The sequence below is a fragment of the Notamacropus eugenii genome, chromosome 4, assembly GCF_028372415.1.
Source record: "Notamacropus eugenii isolate mMacEug1 chromosome 4, mMacEug1.pri_v2, whole genome shotgun sequence".
NCBI classification, from domain to species: Eukaryota; Metazoa; Chordata; class Mammalia; order Diprotodontia; family Macropodidae; genus Notamacropus; species Notamacropus eugenii.
In genome coordinates this window covers 468,783,671-468,806,977 of record NC_092875.1, presented here as the reverse complement: position 1 = coordinate 468,806,977, position 23,307 = coordinate 468,783,671, and the positions used below count along the sequence as shown (strand labels likewise).

The 23,307-nt window shown below is 34.9% G+C and overlaps 1 protein-coding gene across 5 annotated transcripts in view; it reads left to right on the top strand.

Annotated features, from left to right (window-relative positions):
* The window catches only part of CERT1 (ceramide transporter 1), a 165,658-nt gene that overhangs the window by 105,148 nt on the left and 37,203 nt on the right, over positions 1-23,307 (top strand). For all 5 annotated transcript variants that reach the window (XM_072606369.1, XM_072606370.1, XM_072606372.1 and 2 more), the window contains 3 exons: positions 500-583; positions 3,938-4,095; positions 15,840-15,932. In XM_072606369.1, coding sequence (XP_072462470.1) covers positions 500-583; positions 3,938-4,095; positions 15,840-15,932 — 335 coding nt within the window. The remainder of the gene's footprint in view (positions 1-499; positions 584-3,937; positions 4,096-15,839; positions 15,933-23,307) is intronic.

The window sequence follows — 23,307 nt, the reverse complement described above, 5'->3', positions numbered from 1 at the left end:
GGTAAATATTGAGGTGATATCCTTTATGTTGTAGTAAAGTTAGAGAGAGGGATGGATCAGGCGTTTTGAGAAATGTATAGAGAAAAAAGGGCCAAGAAAATAAGAAGATATGGGCCATTGAGGAGAATAAATATCATGTCTTCACCTTAGCCACTGATAAAGGCTTAGACCCAAACATGAAATGACAAGCTTTGGAGCCTTTAAACTCTCAGCCCTTCTCACTGTTTATCAAGTCTAAATGATTGCAAGGACACCAGCTACCCAGCTGTGACCCAAGAGACGGGCAGATGGTAGTTAACAGCAGAAAATGAGATTTCAAAAGTTAGATGAGTTGAAAATTGGGATGTGACCTTTTATTTAATAAGAATTGACTTTTTAAGTGTCAATATATGTTTGTATTAAACATGTTCTCAAAGTTGTTTCTGGCAGTTGGAAATAAATACATTCCAAGTGATTATGGTGTATTATAAACCTAACATATATAATTTCTTTTGTTTAGTGGTAGAAGATGATGAAGATGATTTTCCTACAACACGTACTGATGGAGATTTATTGCATAATACAAACGGCAATAAAGAAAAGTGTAAGTAATGCAAATTTGTCAACAATGTAAAATTTTTTCTTTGAAAAGGAATTTGGCATATTTGGTGATTCAGGTCATCAGTTCACAAACATGAAATGTTTACTGGGGATATATACAGCAGTGAAATAGTCTAACCCTCAAGGAGCTTACATTCTTCAGGGAAGACATGTATAAATACAAATATATTTTTTTTTAATGCAAAATAAATTATGAGGTAATCTGTAGGGGGAAAGCACTAGCAGCTTGAAAGATCAGAAAAGTTTTCATGAGGTGAGCTGTGAAGGAAAATAGGGGTTTTATGAAATAAAGTTAAGGAGTAGGAGTATGGGGGTCAGGAGATGTAATGTCATGTGTAAGAAGTAGTAAGAATGCAGTTTAGCTGGAGAGAGCAAAGAGAAGGAATGAATAATACTGGAAAGGACGGAGCCAAGTGGTTTGAAGGGTTTTAAATGCCAAACAAGGAACTGATATTTGACCCTTGAGGTATAAGCCACTGGAATTGATTGAGCAGGGGACTGACATCCTCAGATTTCTACTTTAGGATGATCACTTCGATAGCTGTGTGGAAGATGAATTGGAATGGGGACTTGAGGGAGGGAGATCACTTTTGTACTAGTTTAGGCATTTTTTTAATTAATAGATGAATAGAAATTATATAGATTATATAGATATAGAAATTAATAGATTAATAGGAATTAATTTTCCTACCATGGAAGTGGTAGTGAATTCCTTGTTGTATTCATAAGTAAGCAAGACAGATTCCCTCATTGGCCATGCTGCATTCTGAACTCATTGGTGGAAGGGCTGCCTCATCATCTGTTTTCTGGAATGTAGATGGTCATTGTATCAGTCCAAGCCTTATAGCTTTCCTTATTACCATTATTGTGTAATTGTTTCTCTGATTCTGCTCATTTCATTCTAAGTCTTCAGATTTGTTCGTTGTTATAATAAGGATGTCACAACACAGCCAGTTCTGGTTCTGCTTACTTCACTCTGCATCAGTTCATACACACCTTCTCATATCTCTGAAATCTTCTGTTCATTTCTTACAGCATAGTAGTATTCCATCACATTCATATACCATAGTTTTTTCAGCCATTTCTAGTTGATGAGCTTCCTCATAGTTTCCAGTTTTGCACCACCATGAAAAGCTCCCATGATTTGCTTGATTAATTATATTTAGGACTTTTTCCTCTTTTCTCTCCTTTGGTTATTAGCCTACCAGTGGTATATCTGGGTGAGAGGTCATGTCCAGTTTAGTAGATAGCTATTTCCCAATTGCTCTCTGGAATGGTTCCATCACCCATTCGCAGCTCTCTCACCAGTGCTTTCCACAGCTTCTCCCAACATTTGTCATTTGGCTTTTTTGTCATCTTTTCCAATCTGATAGGTATGAGACAGAACCTCAGAACTGCTTTAATTATGAACAAATGATGAACCATCTTCAGTTGTATTTTTCTTCTTAAAAGATTATACTATTAAATGTTCACTTATGAGAATTAAAATTCAGCTTCGTATAAGATTTGGAATATTTCTCTTTTGCATATGGTATTTTGGACTTTTCTCAATGCTGGTAGTAATTCATAGTTACAGAATACTTTAACACTTTTGTTCTGGCTTCAGAATCCTCAGTTTTCCTTAGTAATTTGAATTAGTCTTAAGCAGAGTGAAGATATTAATAACTAGCCACAGTTAAGAGTTTTTCATCTGTTTTTCATATATGGACATTTTTAGCTTAAGAGCCATATTTTTCTAGGTATTTGAATTTTTTAAAATGTTTTTCATATTTTTATAAGATCAGAGTTAAGAGCAGATTTTTAACTGTAAATGGTTCTCTTTTATTTACTAATTGCAAAGTTGTGTCTTCAAAATAATCTCTTCTCTCTCAGTCTTCATGGCTACTATATAGCAAAACATACTCTATCCTTTTCCCAAAGGAAATTAAAAGAATATTTTTGACCCTCACCTTCAACTCATTAGAAAATGAGGAAAAGGTATTGACTCTTTAGAAGTTTGATTTGAACTACCTCCTGGAAAGGGATAAAATTCAACAATGCTGAGCATAAAGTACTTATGGAACATAAAAATCAAAATAACTGAATGAAAGAAGAGTCATGGAAGTTTAGAGATAATCTTGTCTATTCACAAAGGTTTAGGGCAGTTCACTTACAGAAGTCAAGCAAACTTATTTTCTTCGTAATTTTCTTTTGTCTCTAAACTGACCTAAAAGGTGTGGTTTCTGTATGTTTAATAATCTGTAAATCCTCTTTTGTCTTTAAGTTCTCTTCAATAAATTTATTAAGAACCCTATATACATAAAACTATGCTAAGAATGGGAAAACATTGGTAGTTTAAATGATATAATCCTGACCTGTCCAGAGCTCATGGAATACACTTGGCTTCTGAAAGTATAGTTGGTCTATAAAAAGGAGTACACCAAAACATTTCTAGAACACTTTCCAACACCATACAAGTTCTGTACGTGTTCTTACTGGCAAATTATTACCAACATAGAGCCAGTATTTTAGCTTCATTTGCCCTGAAATCATTTTTTCCTAGGTAAAGTTTGAATAACAAATATATAAAATTAAAATCTTTAATATGAGATGATCTGATCATTTTAGCACAGTGAAGAGACTAATAAAACTGTTAGGCCACAAAATGTAATCTTGCTAAGCAAACGGGAGGAGTGTTGGAAAGCTGAGCTAGTGCTATGTTACTTAAGAGGGTATGATTAAGAACTAAACAAGTTTAATAGTGAGATTTGATATTTGGGCTGCATGAAACTATAAAATTCACTTGAAGAATTCTTTATTTAAATTATAAAGCTAATGGCATGAAGTCATTTGATAAGCAGTAAATTTAAGCATAATTAGATGTGTTAAATAGATTTTTGTTAGTTTTAAAAAGTACTGAATATCCACTTAAAACCTTCATACCACCATATTTGGCTCTATTGCTTACCTTCAGAGATGCTCTTTTTAAAAAAATCCTGTGTTGCTTAAAATTTTTAAGGTGGTTCTTGCTGTAATTAGGTGCCACTGTAAGCTGTCAGGACTGTTCTTGTTAAAATCTCCTCCCACCTCCTACATGATTCCTGAGTGCAGAATATGCAGCACAGCCAGTAGATACCAGGAAATAAAAGCAAGATGAAACTGGATGGGTATATTCTGTCCAAGATCCTCTTTACTCACAGCCTGTAGATGTAAAAGGGCAAAATATTGGCCGTAGGGAGGAAAGATACAGTCTCAGGCCATTACTGATATACTACTCATGAAGTTTTCTAAAGATATGTTATAGGGTAGAACTTTTTCTTCTTCAAAAGTCTGTTGCTGACTGAACTGTCTTTTTCAGTATTTCCACATGTGACACCCAAAGGAATTAATGGCATAGACTTTAAAGGGGAAGCTATTACATTTAAAGCAACCACTGCTGGAATACTTGCTACACTTTCTCATTGTATTGAACTCATGGTAAAACGTGAGGACAGCTGGCAAAAAAGACTGGATAAGGTAAGGCTAGTTTTTCTTTTCCTTTAAACAGAACTTCAAAATTCAATATAATTTGATATTTTGATTAAAATAATATTTAAATTAAATCTAACATCAGTAGCCTCTGAAAGAAGTTTGCGTTTGACCCAAGCAATATATGATGTTTTTTCTGTCAAAATTTTCAGTATGAAATATCTGAAATAGAAGAGGTTTAAGAAAGAGAAGCTTTGGAAAAAAACAAAAAACTGAATAGGTAAACGTTTGTTAATAGCCTACTATGTGCCAGGCACAAGCATTGGGCGTACAAAGGAAGACAAAAGACAGTCCCTGCTCTTGAGAGGCAGGGAAGGAGAAAGGACTAAACATTTAGGTAGCACCTGCTAAGTATCTGTCACCATGGTGAGCAGTTTACAGTCATTATCTCCTTTGATCCTCACAACAGCCCTGGGAGGTTGGTGCTATTATAATTTCCATTTTATAGTAGAGGAAACTGAGGCAAACCGTGATTAAGTGACTTGCTTAGGGTTACTGAGATAGCAGGTGTGTCAGGCTAGCTAGATCTTCATCAGGCCTAGAATGCTATCCACTATGCCAGTAGATGCCTCAAATTTACCGTCTGATGAGAAAGACAGTGTACAGACAACTAAGTACAAAAAAGCTTTGTGCAGTACAACTAAGAAAAAAATCAGCAGAGTGGATGCACTAGAAATAAGGATTAAGAAAGGCTTCCTGTGGAAGGTAGGATTTGGAACTCTATTCCATTATAATAACGATATTTACTAGTACCCAGCTATTTGTTATCTGTGAAGCATGTTCTCTTGAGGAGAATTATAAAGATTTTTTAAATTTGGCAATGCTTTTAAAGTATAATTCTTTGAAATTAAAAGTATTTGAGTCTGAACACTATAGCACAAAATATTGTACTTAGTTACACAATACTTAGGGGTTGTTTAGATCATATGACTTAAAATGTTCCAACTTTTAGAGCAAAACCTTCCTGCTGTCAGTACTTCTCAGCATTCAGAATTAAGCCTTATTTCAGCTATCAGTGTGATGTCACAAATAAGCTTTAACTGTACCGAACTTTTACTTATGTAAATATTTTTACACTTTGGTTTAAAATAGAACACTGATAATAAATAGTGCTTTACTGTATTCCTTACTCATGTCTTCTGTTACTAATGTGAAATATTGTTCACTGACTTTGATCAAAGCTGAAATCTCATAGGTTTAGGGGTTTTTTTTGTTTGTTTCTTTACATCTACGGGCAGCTAGGTGGTGCAGTGGATAGAGCACCAGTGCAGGAGTCAGGAGGACCTGAGTTCAAGTCTCACCTCAGACACTTGACACTCCCTAGCTGTGTGATGTTGGGCAAGTCAGTTAACCCTAAATGCCTTATCCTGGGTCATCTCCAGTCATCCTGCTGAATATCTGGTCACTGGATTCAGATGACTCTGGAGGAGAAGGGAAGCTGGCGACCTGCATAGTCCTCCCTCATTCAAAAAAACAAAATCAAGTGCAAGTCATGTCATTATTTCTCTGATAGCATGGTCTTCTTCAGCAAGGAAGGATGAACACATTTACATCTAATGATTTCATCAGTGTGGAAACTCCTTCTACCTGGACTGAAATGGATCTGCTTCGAGAGTGTCTCTTAAGTGACTCTTCAAGTCACACAGTTAACATGTATCAGAGGCAGGACTCACCCCAGAGCCCAGACTAGTGCTGCCGTCTGAGACATGACCCTGAACTGTAGTACTGGCGAGTCATTGTATTGGGGGTGGTAGACCATAAGTGAATCAGGTTTTGTAATTCATTAATAAGTCAGATTATATCTTGGTTTCTGTAAGGAAAGTTTTATGGTTATCTTTGGTTTTTTACACCCATAGTGTGTTTCATCATTTCTTCTGGACGAAAATTGATCATAGCAGTTAATTAGTTTGACTGCTTCTTAGTGCTTTTGTGTATTTGTTCCTATTATTGTAGTCGTGTTTATTATTCTACTGGTTCTCCTTATTCTGCTCCCATATCTTCTCAGATAAATCTGATTTTTCATAATAGTTGTTTCTTTTAAACCACTGATTTTTCCATTACATTCATATACCAGAGTTTATTAGGATGTTGCATAATCAATGAACACCCACTTTATTCCTGTTCTCTGCACTATAAAAAGTATGTAGTGCCATTGAATGATAAATATAATCACTGACATGGAGTGTCAACTGTGGAAATGTGACAAGTGCTCCAGACTAGGCAAAAAAGAACAATTTTAGAAATCTTGACTGTAGTTTATCTGTCTTTCATGGTTACCATGAATTTCTTTGGTTAACTGCCTTCAGAGTCCTAAATAAAACTGTCTAAATAAAGAACAGACCTTTCTCCATTCTTAGAGCTGAACTTTTTATGTATGTATGCCACTGGTTATAGTAAATATACACACCTACACACCCACACCCACAAGCAAAACAAGCCCTTTCAGCCTCATTGATTCATGCTTCAGAGTCACACATTCAGTTTGCCCAGATTTGCTTACTCTCAGCTTTTGGCAGCCCCTTCTTGAAATATCTTTGCTATAAATGCTGTATGTCTAATACTAGAGAACATGCATCAGTCCTAAAATAGTCTTTCTCCATTTCCATTAGAAAAGATGTAGCAGAATACATTCTATATTTGAAAGAGTGGCCTAAGAATATTTTAAGGATCCAGATGTTGTAATTTAGCTGATTCAAAGAATATACTACTACTGTTTATTTGGTGTTCTTTCTGAGCTGTATTGGACATTAATAAGTAGAATAAACCTAAATAGCAACCTAAGAAACTGACTATTCAAAGGCCTCTTTGAGGCATAGACGAAAGGTGTGGTGCTACTTGATTTTAAGTATCTTATCTCACTAAAAATTGCCAAGTCAGCTCATTGGATCATAGTTCTCAAGGTGCTTTATTGACATAAAATACTCTTTGAGATAACCTGTGGTACCAGAAATAAAAGAGAAAATTTTGAGGAACCATTTTTGACTTGACGGAGGGGGATAGAAGAAAAAAATAACTAATGGATTAAAAAATATGGCTTTAGATTTTGAGCTATAGCTTTTAAAGGTCAGCTCATTATAACATTATAAAATATTACTGGTCTTGACCTCATCAGTGACTTGCTAAAGGAAATAAAATTGTTAATTAAGTAATTTGTGTTATCATTTTCATATGTATTCCCTTTATTTGCTAATGGGATGTAGGTATCATTTGTCAAAGAAATACCATCATCTCCTTTTTTTATCTTAATATGGAGATAAGTAAACATTTTTTATTACTGAGTATAAAATGCAAGTTGGAATTAGTAGAAAATTTGAGTCATGGAATAGTTTAAGATTATTTTCGGATAAATTCAGCAACAAAACCAAATGAGTATTCTAAGAGCTAAGTATAATTGCAGGTATTAGCTGTACTACATGTGGAACATAGGTATGAAAGTAAGTACTGAATCAGTTTGTTTTTATTTGCATGTGTATGTATGTATGTGCGTATGTGTGCATGCGCACACTTTTTTTTTTTTACTATTACATTAAAATACCATTATTTGAATTAAATGTTGGTAAGGGGAAACTACTCATCTGAATTATTGAATATTTTTGAGAAATTGTCATTTCCAATATGTGTAGTAATACAAAGTAATAATTGTTTTGGCAAGTTTTAATCCATGTAGAACAACTTTAATTATTAGATATCCATGATTTAAAATTAGTAGATGTCTAATAAATGTGTCACATATTCCCTAGTCATCATTCCCCAACTTATCTATGTAGCAGAGACTCTTTTCATATACCGTAAGGATAAACCTGAGCCAAGCCTGAGTTAACCTGTTTGAGTTTATACAGTGTCACTAATCCAGACTTAATCCGGAGGTTGTTAACCGTAAATGGTACACCACAGTTTTTTGTCTTGGTTAAGAAAGGAAAAGCACAAGAACTGCAACAGCAGCTTCAATCGCTGCTTCCTCTAGTCTCTTATCAACAAGCTCCTGGACGGTGGTGCCAAAGGATGTTAGGTAGAAGGAATGTCTTTACGATCCTCTTTGAGAGTGTTCCTGTACATGTCCTACATAATGTGCCATGAAGATGAATTGTTTAGTCTCTTCATTGGTAATAGCATTGAAGTGGTGTTTGTTCTTCTCATTTCCCAGGCTCGTTAGGATCAGTGATAAAATAAATGTATACAAAGTTTTCCGTAAACTTGAATTGTTCTGTAAGCCTGAGATGACGTTTTTAAAGAAAGAAAAGTGTCGCCTGATACCTTGAGTCTGCCGTGTCTGAGCCTTTTTAAGTCTCTTGTACACGCTCATATTTGAATATGTGCAGCTTAGGGCTTGCTTCCTTATGCATTCCACTCTTTAATAATCATCTAAATCACTCTCACCCTCTCCCAAACCCAGCTCTCTGTGCATCTCTTCCATTGTAACTTTTTCTCACTACTGTGGCCCCAGATGTTGTTCTTGTCTTTTCATTGCTTCCACAGTTATATTATGACATCCTTTAGGTCAGGGATTACTTAGTCTTCTTTAAGTCTCTAGTAGAGTATCCTGTGCATGAAAGAGCTTCTCAACAAATGCTTGTGGAAAGAAGCACAGTGGTTCTAATCTGAGCAGAGAGAGCATTTGTAAGAGATGGAACAGTTGGGATGTGTGGAGTGAGTGCTAGAGGAGTCCAGGATGACACTGAGATTTCAGGCCTGTGTACCTGGGGATGAGAGTGCCTCAGTCATAGTGAAATTTGGAAGCAGGGAAGGTTTGAGGGGAAAGAAAATGAACTTTGTTTTAGACATGTTGAGTTTGAGATTCCTATATTAGACAGTTTTAGATCTCCTAAAGGCAGTTCTGCTTACTTTGCATCAGTTCATATAAATGAGTCAACATTCATCTTTTCATGAAGAGTGGCAATATTACCTCGTGTTCTTGGGCCATTACTTGTTTAGCCATTTCCAAATTAGTGGCTGCCCACTTAAATTTTGAATAACCTGTACACATGTACGTCTGTCATGTAGTAGAATATTTTTTAAAATTATTAGTGGATTATACACAGTAACAGCCACAGTGTACGAGGACTGATTTTGATAGACTTTGCCCTTCTCAGCAATGCAACGACCTAAAACTTTCCAAAAGGCTCACGATGGAAAATGCCATCCACATCCAGAGAAAGAACTATGGAGTTGAATTGCAGAGTGAAGCAGACTCTTTTCTCTTGTTTTGTTTTCTTATGGCTTCTCCCATTTGTTATAATTCTTCTATGCAACACAACTAATGTGAAAATATGTTTAACATGAATGTATGTGTAGAGCCCATATCGGATTGCATGCCATTTTGGGGAGGGAGAGGAGAGGAAGGGGGAGAAAAACTTAAAACTTATGGAAGTGAATGTTGAAAACTGAAAATAAATTAAGTATTTAAATTTTAAAAAATTATTAATGGAATTGGAAACTTGTCATCAAAGTTAAAATTTAAATCTGTTCTTAATGACTGAAAGTGAATTCCTGACATTGGATAGATTTTTTCTTTGACCATTTCTAAGCAGTTTATGTTTTGTACTTTGTAGTTTGTTTTTCTAAATATATTTTCATAATTTGTATCTTTTCAAACCACTAAAACCTTTCCTTATTTCCTTTCTACACATACTCATATGAGTAAATGTCCACATAATGATGTACATGTACAGGTGTAAATCTAAAGATCACCACTTGACAAATGTCAAACCATGTAAAATTTCTCAGAAACATAGTAAATCATGGTATGTCAGCTAAAACGAAATTTTCTTTGTTCAGTGTTTTTTACCTAAGCAGGGGGAAATTTTTTTCTTTTGTGGTCCAAGGCATTGCTTTATATTTGTGTATGAAAGACTGAGGTTTATAAAGAAACTAGACATTTTGTAGGTGAAAGAAATCATCTCAGGTTTGGGGATGAACTTATTTGGGTTTGATGATTACTTGAGGAAGGTAATAATTTTATTTTTAAACATTATTTTAAAAATCTGTATTACTCCTCCTCCTCCTGCTCCTCCTCCTCCTCCTATTCCTACTGTTACTGTTGATTCCCCTATTGGCAACTTTTGCTGTCATTGATTCTATTAGGACTTATTAAATATAGCAGGAGGTTCCTTAAATTGAAAATTCTACCCCAAAAGACCATTAACATTTGGAGCTTTCTGGGGAGCCCATGAGGGCTCTTCCTGTAATGGGAAAAGTTGGACCATTTCATAAGGGAAAAAGCAGGGACACTGTGGATATTATAGCGTTCAATTTAATAGTCACTTTAAAAAAACCCACCAAGTGGTATATAATAGAGATTCACAGTTTTGTACACCATCCCCTTTTTCTACTTAGTGCATGTTGAGATGTTCCTATTTGTTAGTATTTGTTCTTAAAGTGACTTTTTAAAAAAAGAAAATATTACTAGAAAAAAATACGTAGTAATCAGTATTACCTAGTGGGAAAGCCTAACTTTGCTTTAATGTGGTTTTAATTTAAGTAACTAATATCTTAATATATATATGCAAACTTTTCAAAGTGTCTTTTTGTGCTGATTTTCACAACTGAGAAATAATTGAAAATACACTGATTTTTATATGTTACTTAGCTGATTTTTTTTATTCTAAATATTAGGCAGTTCTGAGATATTCTTGTTCAAAAAACTCTAAAATATTCAAGGTTCAATTTTTGCGTTAATTTTAGCAGTTGAGCATTTTAATTTTTTAATTTTTATTTACTGTTAGTAAATAATAATAAATAAAATAATTAATTTATTAATGTTTATATTTTCTGAGGACATCTCTGCTAGAGAAAGGCAATGTGTTATTACAGAAAGAATACTGGACTTCAAAGTCAGACACAACCTGGATTCAGAGTCTACTTTTGATACTTAACTATATGACTCTAGTTAAGTCACTTAACCTCTCCTAAACTCAGTTCCCTCATATGCTAAATGGTCAGTAATACCCCTTTCAAAATGAGGTTTCTACAAGAGAAAGAAGAGAAGGAATGAGCATTTATATAATGCATACCACATGCCGTGCACTGTGCTCAGCAGTCTTACAGATATCCTCACAGCAACCCTGCGAAGTTGGTGCTGTCATCACCATTTTACAGTTGAAAAAACTGAGGCAGACAGGTTAAGTGACTTGCCCAGGGTCACACAGCTAGCAAGTGTCTGAGGGTAGATTGAAACTCGAGTCTTCCTCACTTTCAGGCCCAGTGCTCTTCTATTGTGTTACCAACTGCCTAAGATGATATGCATAAATTGAAAACATTAAGGTATTACGTAAAAAGTGTTGGAGAGGATGATGTTATTCAGAAGCATGTTCACATAATTTTGTTTAAATCATTAAAGTGTGAAAAAAGGCATCTGTTGATTTCAATTAATTTAGGTAAGGTAATTTTTCCATTTTATGATTGAAATTGCAGATAGCCTTAGTTCAGATAAAAATATTTTCTACCATTTCCTCCTTGGAAATTTAGGTTTCTCTGACATTGTTTCTTCTACCTGCCTGCACATTCCCTCCGTCTCCTTTGTGGGATCTTTATATCACTTACACTAAATGTGTTCCCCAAGGATCTGTTGTGCGCCCTCTTCTCAATTCTTCCTTTGTACTAGTGGTCCTTTACTCTGAAGTCCATGGTTTCTTTTTAATGGTGGTAACTGTATTCAGTATAATTGGTTTTCTTTGTAATCCTATGTATTCTGTGCATTTTTTAAAGTATTCTGTAAAGACTTCAAGACTGTCACAGAGTCCATGCCAGAGTCCTCTGGTCTATACTGATTTTTTTAAAATAAGCATTTGTTAAGCACCTACTAGGTTCCAGGCAAGATGCCAAGAGCTTTACAAATTTTATCTCCATTTATCCTCACAACAACATTGCAGGGTAGGTGCTATTATTGTCATCATCCCATTTCACAGTTGAGGGAACTGACTGAAGTAGGCAAAGTTAAAGTATCTTGTCCAGGGTCACAGGGATAGCAAGTGTCTGAAACTGCATTTGAACTCTGGTCTCCCTGACTTATAGTTCAATTGTCATCTCTATGCAGATGATTTCTGGCACTTTATAACCATCCCTAGTCTCCCCTAAGCTATAGCTCTGCATCACCAAAAGCCTTTTAGGCATTTTATACTGGATATGAAGCTTAATGTGTCTAAAACAACTAATTTCTGCCTTACCCTGCCCCATCCCTGTTTAATTATTAGTGTCAGGGTACTATCATCCTCCCAGTGAATCTTGGTTTTTTTGTTTTTTGTTTTTTTACTATTACAACATACCTTGTATAAATCCCCTTTCTCTTATCACTCTCCTCTCCATGCAGTTGCCAGAATGATTTTCAGTCACCCTCATTTATAGTAACATGAAATAGTTCCCTTTTAAATGCCGAATCAAATATAAGGTCCTCTGGTTTTTAACACCCTCCACAGCCAGCCCCTTCATATTTTTTAAAATTTCCTTTCACTCTCTTCTCTCCCCACACTTCCCTCCACCTTCACCGCACTCTTTGATCTAGCTGTTTTCTTAGGCCTGCTTTGCTGTTTCTCACACTAGACACTGCATACCTTTTCACCGGCTGTCTCCCATACTTGGAATTGGCATGCTTTTCCTCCTCACCTCTGCCAAATGACTTCCCAAGCGTCCTTGAAGACCCAGTTCATAACCACCTTCTGCTGGGAGCCATTGCTGGTCTGACGCTTTATTACCCCTGTCTTATTCTGTGTGTGTGGGTGTTTGCATGTTGTCCCCTCTGTTAGGAAGTGAGCTCTTGGAGGATTCATTGTGCTTAGTGCTGTGTCTGGCCCATGAACATTTAGTAAATGCTTGTTGAGTTCCTATAGGACTAATAGTTGTCATATTAAATTTCCTTCTGATGCGCTACTTATTGGAAAGGGAGATGAATGAGGTTTTCTCAGTTTGATTCCTACAGCTTGGGATGTATAGTTTGTACATGTAAAATTCATTTGGAGCATCGTAGAAGTAATAAAAGCTTCCCCAGTAAGTACCAAGAGCATTAGAGCAGTGTTGCTCGCTCTTTTGTCTGTTATTTGGCTAGAGCCATATAATTATGACTTTGAGCAGTGTGAATTTGAGTACATGCCCCTCCAGAGGATTTATCATTCACACTAATGAGGTACTACTTGTCGTTCTAGAAATATTAGCTATTTCATTAATATAAGAATTAGCACAGAACTCTACCCCTATTTGCATTTGACATGATGCTGTACTTAGAAATCCCCAGAGAGGCAGTAAAGAACATAAGGAAATATTTTCAGCAAGAATACACAATAAATCCACAGAAATCATTGGCACTTTACATAACTAAAAAAACAAGAAATGATAAGAAAAATTCATTCAAAATAACTATAGAGTATGGAGTTAACCTCTGAAAAGACATACAAAATTTATAATAAATACAACTTTAAAAATTTCTAGATATAAGGGAATGCTTAAATTTAGTGCTATACCAATCAAATTACTAAGGCAGTACTTTATAGAGCTGGACAGTAATTTTTGGAACAGCAAAGAGAATCTCCAGTGACACAGTGAAATATGGGCATTAGCTTATCTCAAACTGTATTTTAAAAGTGGCACCTGGGTAAGTACAGCAGATACAGCTCCAGCTCCAGGGTCTGGAGGACCTGAGTTCAAATAAGGCCTCAAACACTTGACACTACTAGCTATGTGACTCTAGGCAAGTCACTTAACCTCTATTGTTTTACACCACCTACCCAAAAAAAAGCCCGACTATATTTTAGCAGTAATACTCAAAACTTTAGTACTAGGTTAGAAAACAGTAAAGTAGATTATTAGAAAAGATGGAATAATCAAGAAACAGAAGCAATTCAAAACAGTTCATTGTTTGATAAACCCAAGAATATAAATTCCTGGGTAAAAGGTGGGTGGGAAGGAGTGGAGGGGAGGAAGACTAAATGCTAACAAATCTGGCAAAAATCAGGATTAGATTTCATAGGCTATGCCAAAAAACTTCAAAAAATTATGCAACCTGACTAGCATAAAATGTCAGACCATTAAAAAAATGAACAAAGATATCAGGGGTTTTGTTCAAAGCTATTGCTAGGGGGATAATTCTTAACCAGACAATGGATAGATTTTATGGTAGATAAAATGAATCTATTTGGCTACATAAAATAAAGGGTTTCTATACAAATAAATCAGTAAAGATAGAATTAGAAGGGATGGTAAATTGTGAGAAAATATTTAAAACAAATATAACTAATAAAAATCTAATACATGATATTGATACTAAGTAGTAAAACCAAGAGGCATTCTCAAGTAAATTGATAAACAGTTAAAGAATAGAATGTTTTCAAAACAGGCATAAGGTGTAAATGGCTACGTGAGACATTTTCCAGATCACTAATAGTATAAGAAATGCAAACTAAAATATTTCTGAGTTTTCACTTCCTTCCATTCAAACTGAGAATACTATCAAAATGGGAACAGTCAGTGTTGGATGGGCAGTGGAAAAAATCACATTGGAGCTTTGAAGAAGGCCAACTATTTCTGAATTTTGGTTTGGAAAGGGAACTAAACTGTATTGACCCAGGAATTCCCATGTTGGACATAAGGAAGTCAGATTTAAAAAAAAGGTCGAGTATACCAAAATGTACTTGCCAGTGCTTTTTTTGATAGCAAATAACTGGCAACAAAGTGGGTGATGCCCATGATGTGTGGAATTTATGGAGTAAAAAAAATTGGTACGTGAATGTAGTAGAGTACTTTTGTCCAGTGAGAAAAGCTGAATATGAATAATTTAAAGAAAACTTGGGAGACTGACCAAATGAAATGAGCAGGTCAGGAAGACAAATCTGCACAGCAACTCCAACCATGTAAGTAAAAAAATTACCAAATGAAACTGGAACTCTATGTAATGGAAAACGCCAACAAGACCTATAGAAGAAAAATGAAATTTTTTCTCTGTCATAAGCAAGAGGAGCAGAATTACGGAGACATTTTTGTGTGCTAGTCAGGTACAATTTCTGTATTCAGTTTTTAGATTGCATTCTTTGTCACAAAGGGTAGTTCAGACTAAGGGAGTCAACTATAGCATAAGACATCAGTGAAACGTATAGAAATTTATATTGATTAGTCCTCTTGAGAATAGGCTTAACTAATAGCATTATCTTCATCTTACAAATGAATAAACTGAACATCAGAAGCCAGTGATTTGTCATAAACATCGAAATTGCTGCACATGGACAGAGCTCTTCAGTGTGGTGATATATAAAGTTTAATTAAATTGATAATTATCAGAAGTAAAAATAGGACTGCTGTTAGTTTCAAGACATCTTTTCAGTATCCTTTGAATCAATTAATTATTCTTTGCTTTGATTTAGTAATATCTCCATCCTCTCTGAGACAATAAAGAAACCACAGGAAGGTATTTTAAGCCTTTTTGTTGCTTCTGTCGTTTCTCGATATTTTGGCAGTTGTTAAATCCATTTGTCTGATTACATCATTTTATCTATGAAAAATGTTAGTCTTACGTTTGTTTAATGATAACATTCTTGAAAAGTGAGTCTAAACTCAAGCAACACATGCTTTCTTTGAGTAGAAACTTACTCTTCACATATGCCTGTACACCACTTGGTCAGGTTCCAGATTCAGTGGAGGCCCTCATGTAAAGTAAAGCAATGTTATTCATAATAATATTTTTTAAAACCTTTTTCATGTATTTCAAAAGATGAGGTTTTTTTCTTTTAATTGCCTCTTTTTTTAAAAAACAGGAAATTGAGAAAAAAAGAAGGATAGAAGAAGCCTACAAAAATGCTGTGACTGAACTTAAGAAAAAATCTCATTTTGGAGGGCCAGATTATGAGGTAAGAATTTTCTTTTTTTATAGAGAAAAAAATAAAGGCTCCCAGAAACTATGAACTTGGAAACTTTTCCTTTCCTACTTATTGGACTGTTGAATTCTATTGTTGCTCTTAATTCAGAACATTAAGAGGGAGTAAGTATCGAGTTACTAAATTAATCTTAGTTTTTCAAATCAATAAGTTATTTGAAGGATCCAGTGCATGTTTAATGTTCTCTAACTGCCAGGGAAGATTTTCTAATTTATTTTTTCACCTCCTTCAGAGAGATAGCATGACTGAGTGCTATATTTGTGGTCAGAAGGTCCTAGGTTCAAATTCTACCACAGACATTTTTGTAACTTCGTGGTAGTGGGTAAGTTTTTTGGCCCCTGTGAAACTCTAGCATTCCCTAGGACGTAATCTACTAAATTAGATTTATTGCAGTTTGTCAGTGGAGAGAACTCTCATGACAAAACCTGAGAGCATGAATATGTTGACCTAGTCCATTTGAGAGTTTGTAGTTTTTTGTTTTAGTAAAAATAGATCTCAGAAACAAATCAAGGTTGTGGGGCTTTTTTCTTATCTATATCGGTTATTTCATTAATTTCAAATAGGGTTAACTAAATGTGTTTTCTAATACAGGCTAATTTCCAAGGTATAGCAGGTCATCCTTTTGCAAAAAATAAAAAAAACTTATGAAGGAAACTTCCCAGTGGAAAGATTAATCTTCTTTTAGCTCATTACCTATTCTGTTGGGTTTTTTTAATAGATGTAGAGGAAGAATTTTTAACTTGATCCAAATTTTAAGAAGTTTACCAAGTAATCACATGAGGGATTGTTTATAATGTGCCACAGTTAGCTGTGACATAAATACTCGAGTTTGAAAATTATGCACATCAATAAAATTTCATTTGGTTATCAAACAATTACCAAATTAATTCACTACATTGTCTTCAGAAATTCATTTACAAAATGTTAGTAGCCAAAGTGTCCATTCTTCTAATAAAGTAGAAACATATAAGCTCCCATGTATCTGGAAATAATTGATGCTCAATAAATGTCAGTTTCCTAAATTTAAAAAAATTTGAGAGAAAAAGCATACTTGATAATTATAAAAAAGATCAAAAGGAACTAACTTAAGATAAAAAATTCCATGCCAAATTTAACCTATAGCTGTTTTTTTAATAGAATAAAATTAATTGCTCCCTTTATAGTTCAGAATTTTTCTATTATATTAACTTTATTTTTATTTTAAAAATTTTACTGTGGAACCCACTAAAGTTATTTAACTTTAGCTATGATTTCACAAAATCTGTAAAAAGTTTCCATTTGGTTCCTTCTGAAATGCATAGTAACTGTTTTTTATGCTGTTATTTGCTAATTCAGTGGTAACACCTTTTCCACACTTCAGTGGTTTCAGTGCTTTTATTCTGCAGCTAAGCAGGTCAGTTTTGCATAGGTTCTCATCACTTAAGTAGATTACTTATGTATTTAAGTACCTACACTTTGGTTTTTAGCCCTTATAAAGCCTTCGCAAAAAATTTTTTTTTGTAGTATAGACCTAGAACACATACAGTCCTTGAGTTTTAAAGAAACTTCTTTTTGACTTAAAGTCTGTTTCTTTAAGGTCTTAAAGCAATTATCCCTTTTAACACAAATAGTTACATATATTGACCTTGATCTATGATCAAATATACTAATTTCTTTTCTTTAATTGATTTTTAAGTGGGAAAAACATACAGTGTACATAGTCTTCTCAGAAGCAAATGAACCCATCAAGTTCTTGTCCTTGGTCATAGTAGATGCAAATCAAGTTGTGTCTGTGTCATTGCCAGCACTGTGACAGTCAAGTTGAAAGATGTCACTGCTCATGACCTTATTTGGGTGTCATTTTGCATTGACAGTATAGCAGACTATTTTTCATCTGTGTCCCATACCTCCGTTTCCCCCCACACGCCTCATACCCACTGCAACTCCCCACCTCTCTATTGTTGCTGTAGCCTTTGAGGAAAATAACTGCCTAATGAGAATCTTAGCAGTTTTTTAATGTACTGATAAAAGAATTTTCACAACTATTCTGGATATAGATCCAAGACTCATAACATTTTGTATTTTATAGTTTTAAGAAGCTTTAACAAATTATCAAAGATGAAAAGGAAGTTGTCTATTAAAATTATCCCACTACAAATTGATTCTGTATAATGTGAATAAGTCCTTGATGCTTCTTAAAAATATTTTCATTTATCTGCAGTTCATTACCTAGGCCATATCAATGTATCTAGAACTTCTCTGCTCCCTTCAAGGCCCATCTGTCCCCCTTCTCTCCTCTTTGCCCAGCTTCATTCTTTTAGAAGATAATTTTGCTTTATTGCAAATGTCACTAATGTAACAGTATTTTGCAATATCTGTTTTTTTTCCACCAAGGTCCTGTTCTTGGCCTATTGTTATCTTCATTAACAACATGTTTTGCCTTTATTTATGTTATTCCCTCTATTCCTTTGCTTGTGAAATCCTACTTTGAAATTAATCTCTGACGCCATCTTCGGGATGCTTTCCTTGAGTCTTCCTTTCTTCATGTCAGGAATAACCCTTGCCTCTTAGGTCTCATGTAGCACGTGGTTTTGTACTTCCTCTGATGCATTATCGTGTATTAATGTTTCAAAATTATCTCTGCCTTAACCCCATTTTAAATTCTAAGCTCTATAGGATGCAGATTGTGTTTCATCAAAACTTCCTCCTTCTCCCAGAAATTTAAGGTTCTACGTATAGTAAATGTTGAATGCATTTTAGAATTGAATTGTTTAAAGAGAGCTGGCTTTGGAGTCAGGAAGAACTTTATTCAACTCCTGCATTTGATACATACTAGCTGTGTGAAACTGGGAAAGTTATTTAGTTTCTCAGTGTTCTAGAAAATTAAGACTATAAATTGCAGGGAAGCAGCCAACCCTGCCCAGATAGAGGGACTTTGCTCACGTAGAAGTTTTCTGTACTAATGAAATCACAGATTTCTGTGTCCTTATACCCATTTCTAAGTTTTCTCCAAATCCCATGGAAAGTAACGTCCCACACATTTTTAAGCCCAACTGACTTCTTACTTAGATTCTCAGTCCCATTTTTTTAACTTCCCTGTGATCTCTCACTCTTTCATTCCTTCCTCCATCCTGACTTTATATTGTAGTCCAGACTTTAATCTCCTCATACCCAGATTTTTTCAGTTGTCTACCAACAAGATTCTGTCTGCATTCTCTCCAGTCAGTCCTGCGTTCTGCTTCACATTGATGTTTCCCTCAGACTGCTTGAGTTATGTGAAGATATTTAAGCCCTTGCCTCTTCTTTACAGCTTCAGTTTCTTCTCAGTTGATTCTTTGCTTTCTGTGTCTTGACGTTTTTGTCTTTTTTTTAAAGCTATCGCGTCTCTTCAGCCTTGGAAATTTTTACTTGTTCTTCTACATATCAGCCATACCAATATTTTTCTTAGAGGTATCATGGCATAGGGAAAGAAGCTCTGGATTTGAAGTCAGTGAAGACCTGGATTCTAATGCTGTCTTTTACCCTCACCAGCTGTGTGTTCATGGGCATGTTATAAACTCTCTGAGTCCATTTCCTCATCTGTCAAGTGGAGATCATGCCTCTCGTGCCTTCTTCACTGTCCTATTATTGGGATTGATTGAGATAATTTGTTGTAGAGCTTTGCAAATCTTAAAATGCTACTTAAATATCAGTTTATTTCTCTTTACCTTTTGCTGCCAAAAGTTCAAATATGAATTGCATTAGATTTTAGATGATAGTTATTTAATTTAAAATTTCTAACTATTCTTATTTGCTCAAAGTACTAACGCATCTCAGAATCACAAAATTCTAGATTTCAAAGATACTTCGGTGGCCATGTAGTCAAAGCCAAACCTAAACGAGAATCCTCTCTACAATGTATCCAGCAAGTGGTAATTAAGCTGTTGAAGGATTGTCTTCCAAAGTGTCAAAATGTACTGCTTCCCACACACTCTTCCACTTTTGAATAGCTATAGTTATCTGGAAGCTTTTCCTGGTTAGTCTGGATTTTCTTTTTTCCAAATTCTGTTTTTGGTCTTATGTGATGATATTCATTAACTAGTTTCAAGCAGGTTTCTCCTGGTTCTGTCCTTGAGGCCAAATTAGGCAAATTAATCTCTCTTTCACATGGCATGTCTTCAGATACTTAAGGCTCATGTGTGTCATCTATTTCTTTCACCTGCTTTATTTCTGACACACAACCATAGTTATAGCGTCTCCAAGCTAAATATCCCTTCAGCCTCTCATACAGCACAGATTTTGAGACCTTTTGCCTTCCTGGTTGCCTGCCTCTAGAATCTATACAGCTTATCAAAGTTTTTCCTAAATTGGAGTAAGACTCCAGGGGAGATCCCACTCCTTATACCTAAAATGTGTATCTTATGTAATTCAGTTCAGTTGAATCTGGATTCCATTAAACCTCCTAGATCTTTTTCAGACAAACTAATATCTAACCATGGCTTCTCCATTTTTCATTTGTGAGGTCTTTTTTTTTAAAACTAAAATATGACTACATATTTAATTTTATTAGATTTGACTCAGTCTTGTCACCCATCAGTATTTTTTTTTAATCTTGATTCCATCATCCAGGGAGTTACCTATCTCTGCTGTCTTCGTGTTACCTAAAAATTTGAAAATATGGCATCTTATCTCTAAATTATTGATGAAAAGGTATAGAAGGCCAAGCACAGATTGTTGTTACATTTTGCTTCATAATCTTCTTCCAAGTTAATCTGCATTAATGGTTGCTCATTCATCCAATTACAAATCCATATTACCTGAGTGTCTTCATCTTGTTTACAAAAGTGACATACAATTCTCTGTCAGATGCACTGCTGAAATAAACTGTATCTGTAGCATTTTTCTGATCTGCCCTCCTAGTAATCCTGCCTAGAAAGGAAATAAGCTTAATGCAGTGTACTATGTTCTTAATGAAGCTGTGCTAGTTCTTTGTGATTAATTCTTTGAGTTCATTCATCATCTGTTTAATAATACATTCTAGAATTTCAGCCAAGCAGGGTGTCCTGCAGTTCACAGATTCCATTCTTCTCTTCTTTTTGAAAATTGGGACCACATTTCTTTTGTGTTGCAGCATCATGTGCCTTCCCCATGATTTTTAAGTTATCATTGCCAGTGATTCAATTATTATTTACTAGTTCTTTAAATATTTTAAAGATGAAGTTCACCTGGGCCAGATGACTTGAACTCACCAAGAGCAGCTAGGTGGTTCTCTCTTAACGTGTTACCTGCTGTCTTTTAGATTATTTTTGGTTGTCCTTTCAGATCCAAAGATCACTCTCCTTGGAGAGAAAACAGAAGTTAAATAAGAATTGAGCATCACTTTCTTCTCTTACTAGTTATTCAATGTGCTTTGCGTGATCATGCTATTTCTTCTTTGGTTTAAAAAATCATATTTGTTTGTCTTAGCTTTCACACTAGCTTTAGGTCATCCTGAGCTTATGTCTGTTGACATTGTTATAAAACATCATGATTTTTTTTTTAATTTATTTTTTTTTATTTTGTAATGTTTAACAATCACTGCCATACAATTGTGATTTTATCCCCCCCACCTACCCCCCACTCCCCCCCTCCCTCCCCATGACTGCATACAATTCTGTATAGATTCTACATATACTTTCCTATTGAGTATATTTTCACTATAGTCATGCTATGTAGTCAGACTAAGATAAATGAAAGAAATCGTATAACAAATCAGAACATGATACACAAACACATACACATACACAAACATGATCTGCTACAATATGTGAGTGACTTCCATATTTCTCTCTCTGAGTGTGGCAGGCATTTTGCCTTGAGATCCTCCATTGGGATTTTTTTTTTTTTTTTGGTAAGAAGTTCTTGTGTTATTACAAAAATCTAAGTCTACCAGAAAAAACTCTCACACACTGTGGTTGTTGCTGTGCATAAAGTTCTCCTGGTTCTGCTCCTTTCACTCAGCATCAGGTCATATAAGTCCTTCCAGGCCTCTCTGAAGTCTTCTTGTTCATCATTTCTTATGGCACAATAGTACTCCATTCCATTCATATACCATAATTTATTCAGCCATTCCCCAATTGATGGACATCCCCTTGACTTCCAGTTTTTGGCAACTACATAGAGTGCTGCTATAAATATTTTTGTACATGTGGGACCCTTTCCCATTTTTATGATCTCTTGGGGATATAGTCCTAGTAGCGATATTGCTGGGTCAAAGGGTATGCACATTTTTGTAGCCCTTTGGGCATAGTTCCAAATTGCTCTCCAGAATGGTTGGATGCGCTCACAGCTCCACCAACAATGAATTAGTGTTCCAACTTTCCCACATCCTCTCCAGCATTTATCATTTTCTTGTTCTGTCAAAACATCATGATTTTTTAAAAAATCCTGTTTCCTTCACCTGTTTTTGTATTAAATACATGTTTTTAAAACCCTGGTAGGTTGATGAGTTCCCTCTGCCTCCACATTGGTGTCTTTATACAACTCCCCTCATCACAATGATTTCTCTTTATGTCTTCAGAATTTGATTCTTGAGAACTTACTCCCAAAAGACTAGCCATAACAAATGAAGCTAAAACATATTTCCATGAAAAAAACTAACAGAATTTTTAAACATTATAAAAAAATATGAAACACAAAGGTAAAATAACAGCATAAAAGAAATAACGTACCAGAACTTATCACACACAGCTAAATACCTACAAAACTTATGATTCAAAAGAAGTGGCACTTTATTTACCCAAAAGATAAAATACCTACATTAAAAAAAAAAAAAGCAGATATGTCATGAGGTAAGAGAACCAGCTATAAAGAGTCAGTGTAATATGAATGAATTTACAGGAGAATTCTCTCAATCTTTATTAGAGTTTAAAAGAATTGATAGCTTATACTATGCATTCTCAAAAATTGAAAAGGAAAATATTCCATTAAGCTCCTTTTATGAGACAAATACAAATAGAGGATAAAGCTAAGAAAGAACTACAGATGAATATCATTAATATATAGATTCAGATATTTTAAATTAAATTCTGACAAAAATACAATCTTCCATTCTTTCTGGGCTGACTTCCCTATAAATTTTTGTTCATGTGAAACTCTTCCTATCTCTAAATCTTTAGACATCTGTGTTCCCCATGTGTGGGTTAGAGACCACCAACTCAAGTAAAAATCAGAGACTTCTCAAGGTAGAAACAAAACAGCAAGATTTTATTACGATCTCTTGAGAAAGGGCATCTCCTCTCTGATAAGTAATCAGGAGAGTGAGGCAAGTAAAGAAGGCAAAAATAGAGATTATATAGCCCTAATGCAGATCTCACCCCTCTGCTGGACTTTTACTCCCATTGGCTGGGAG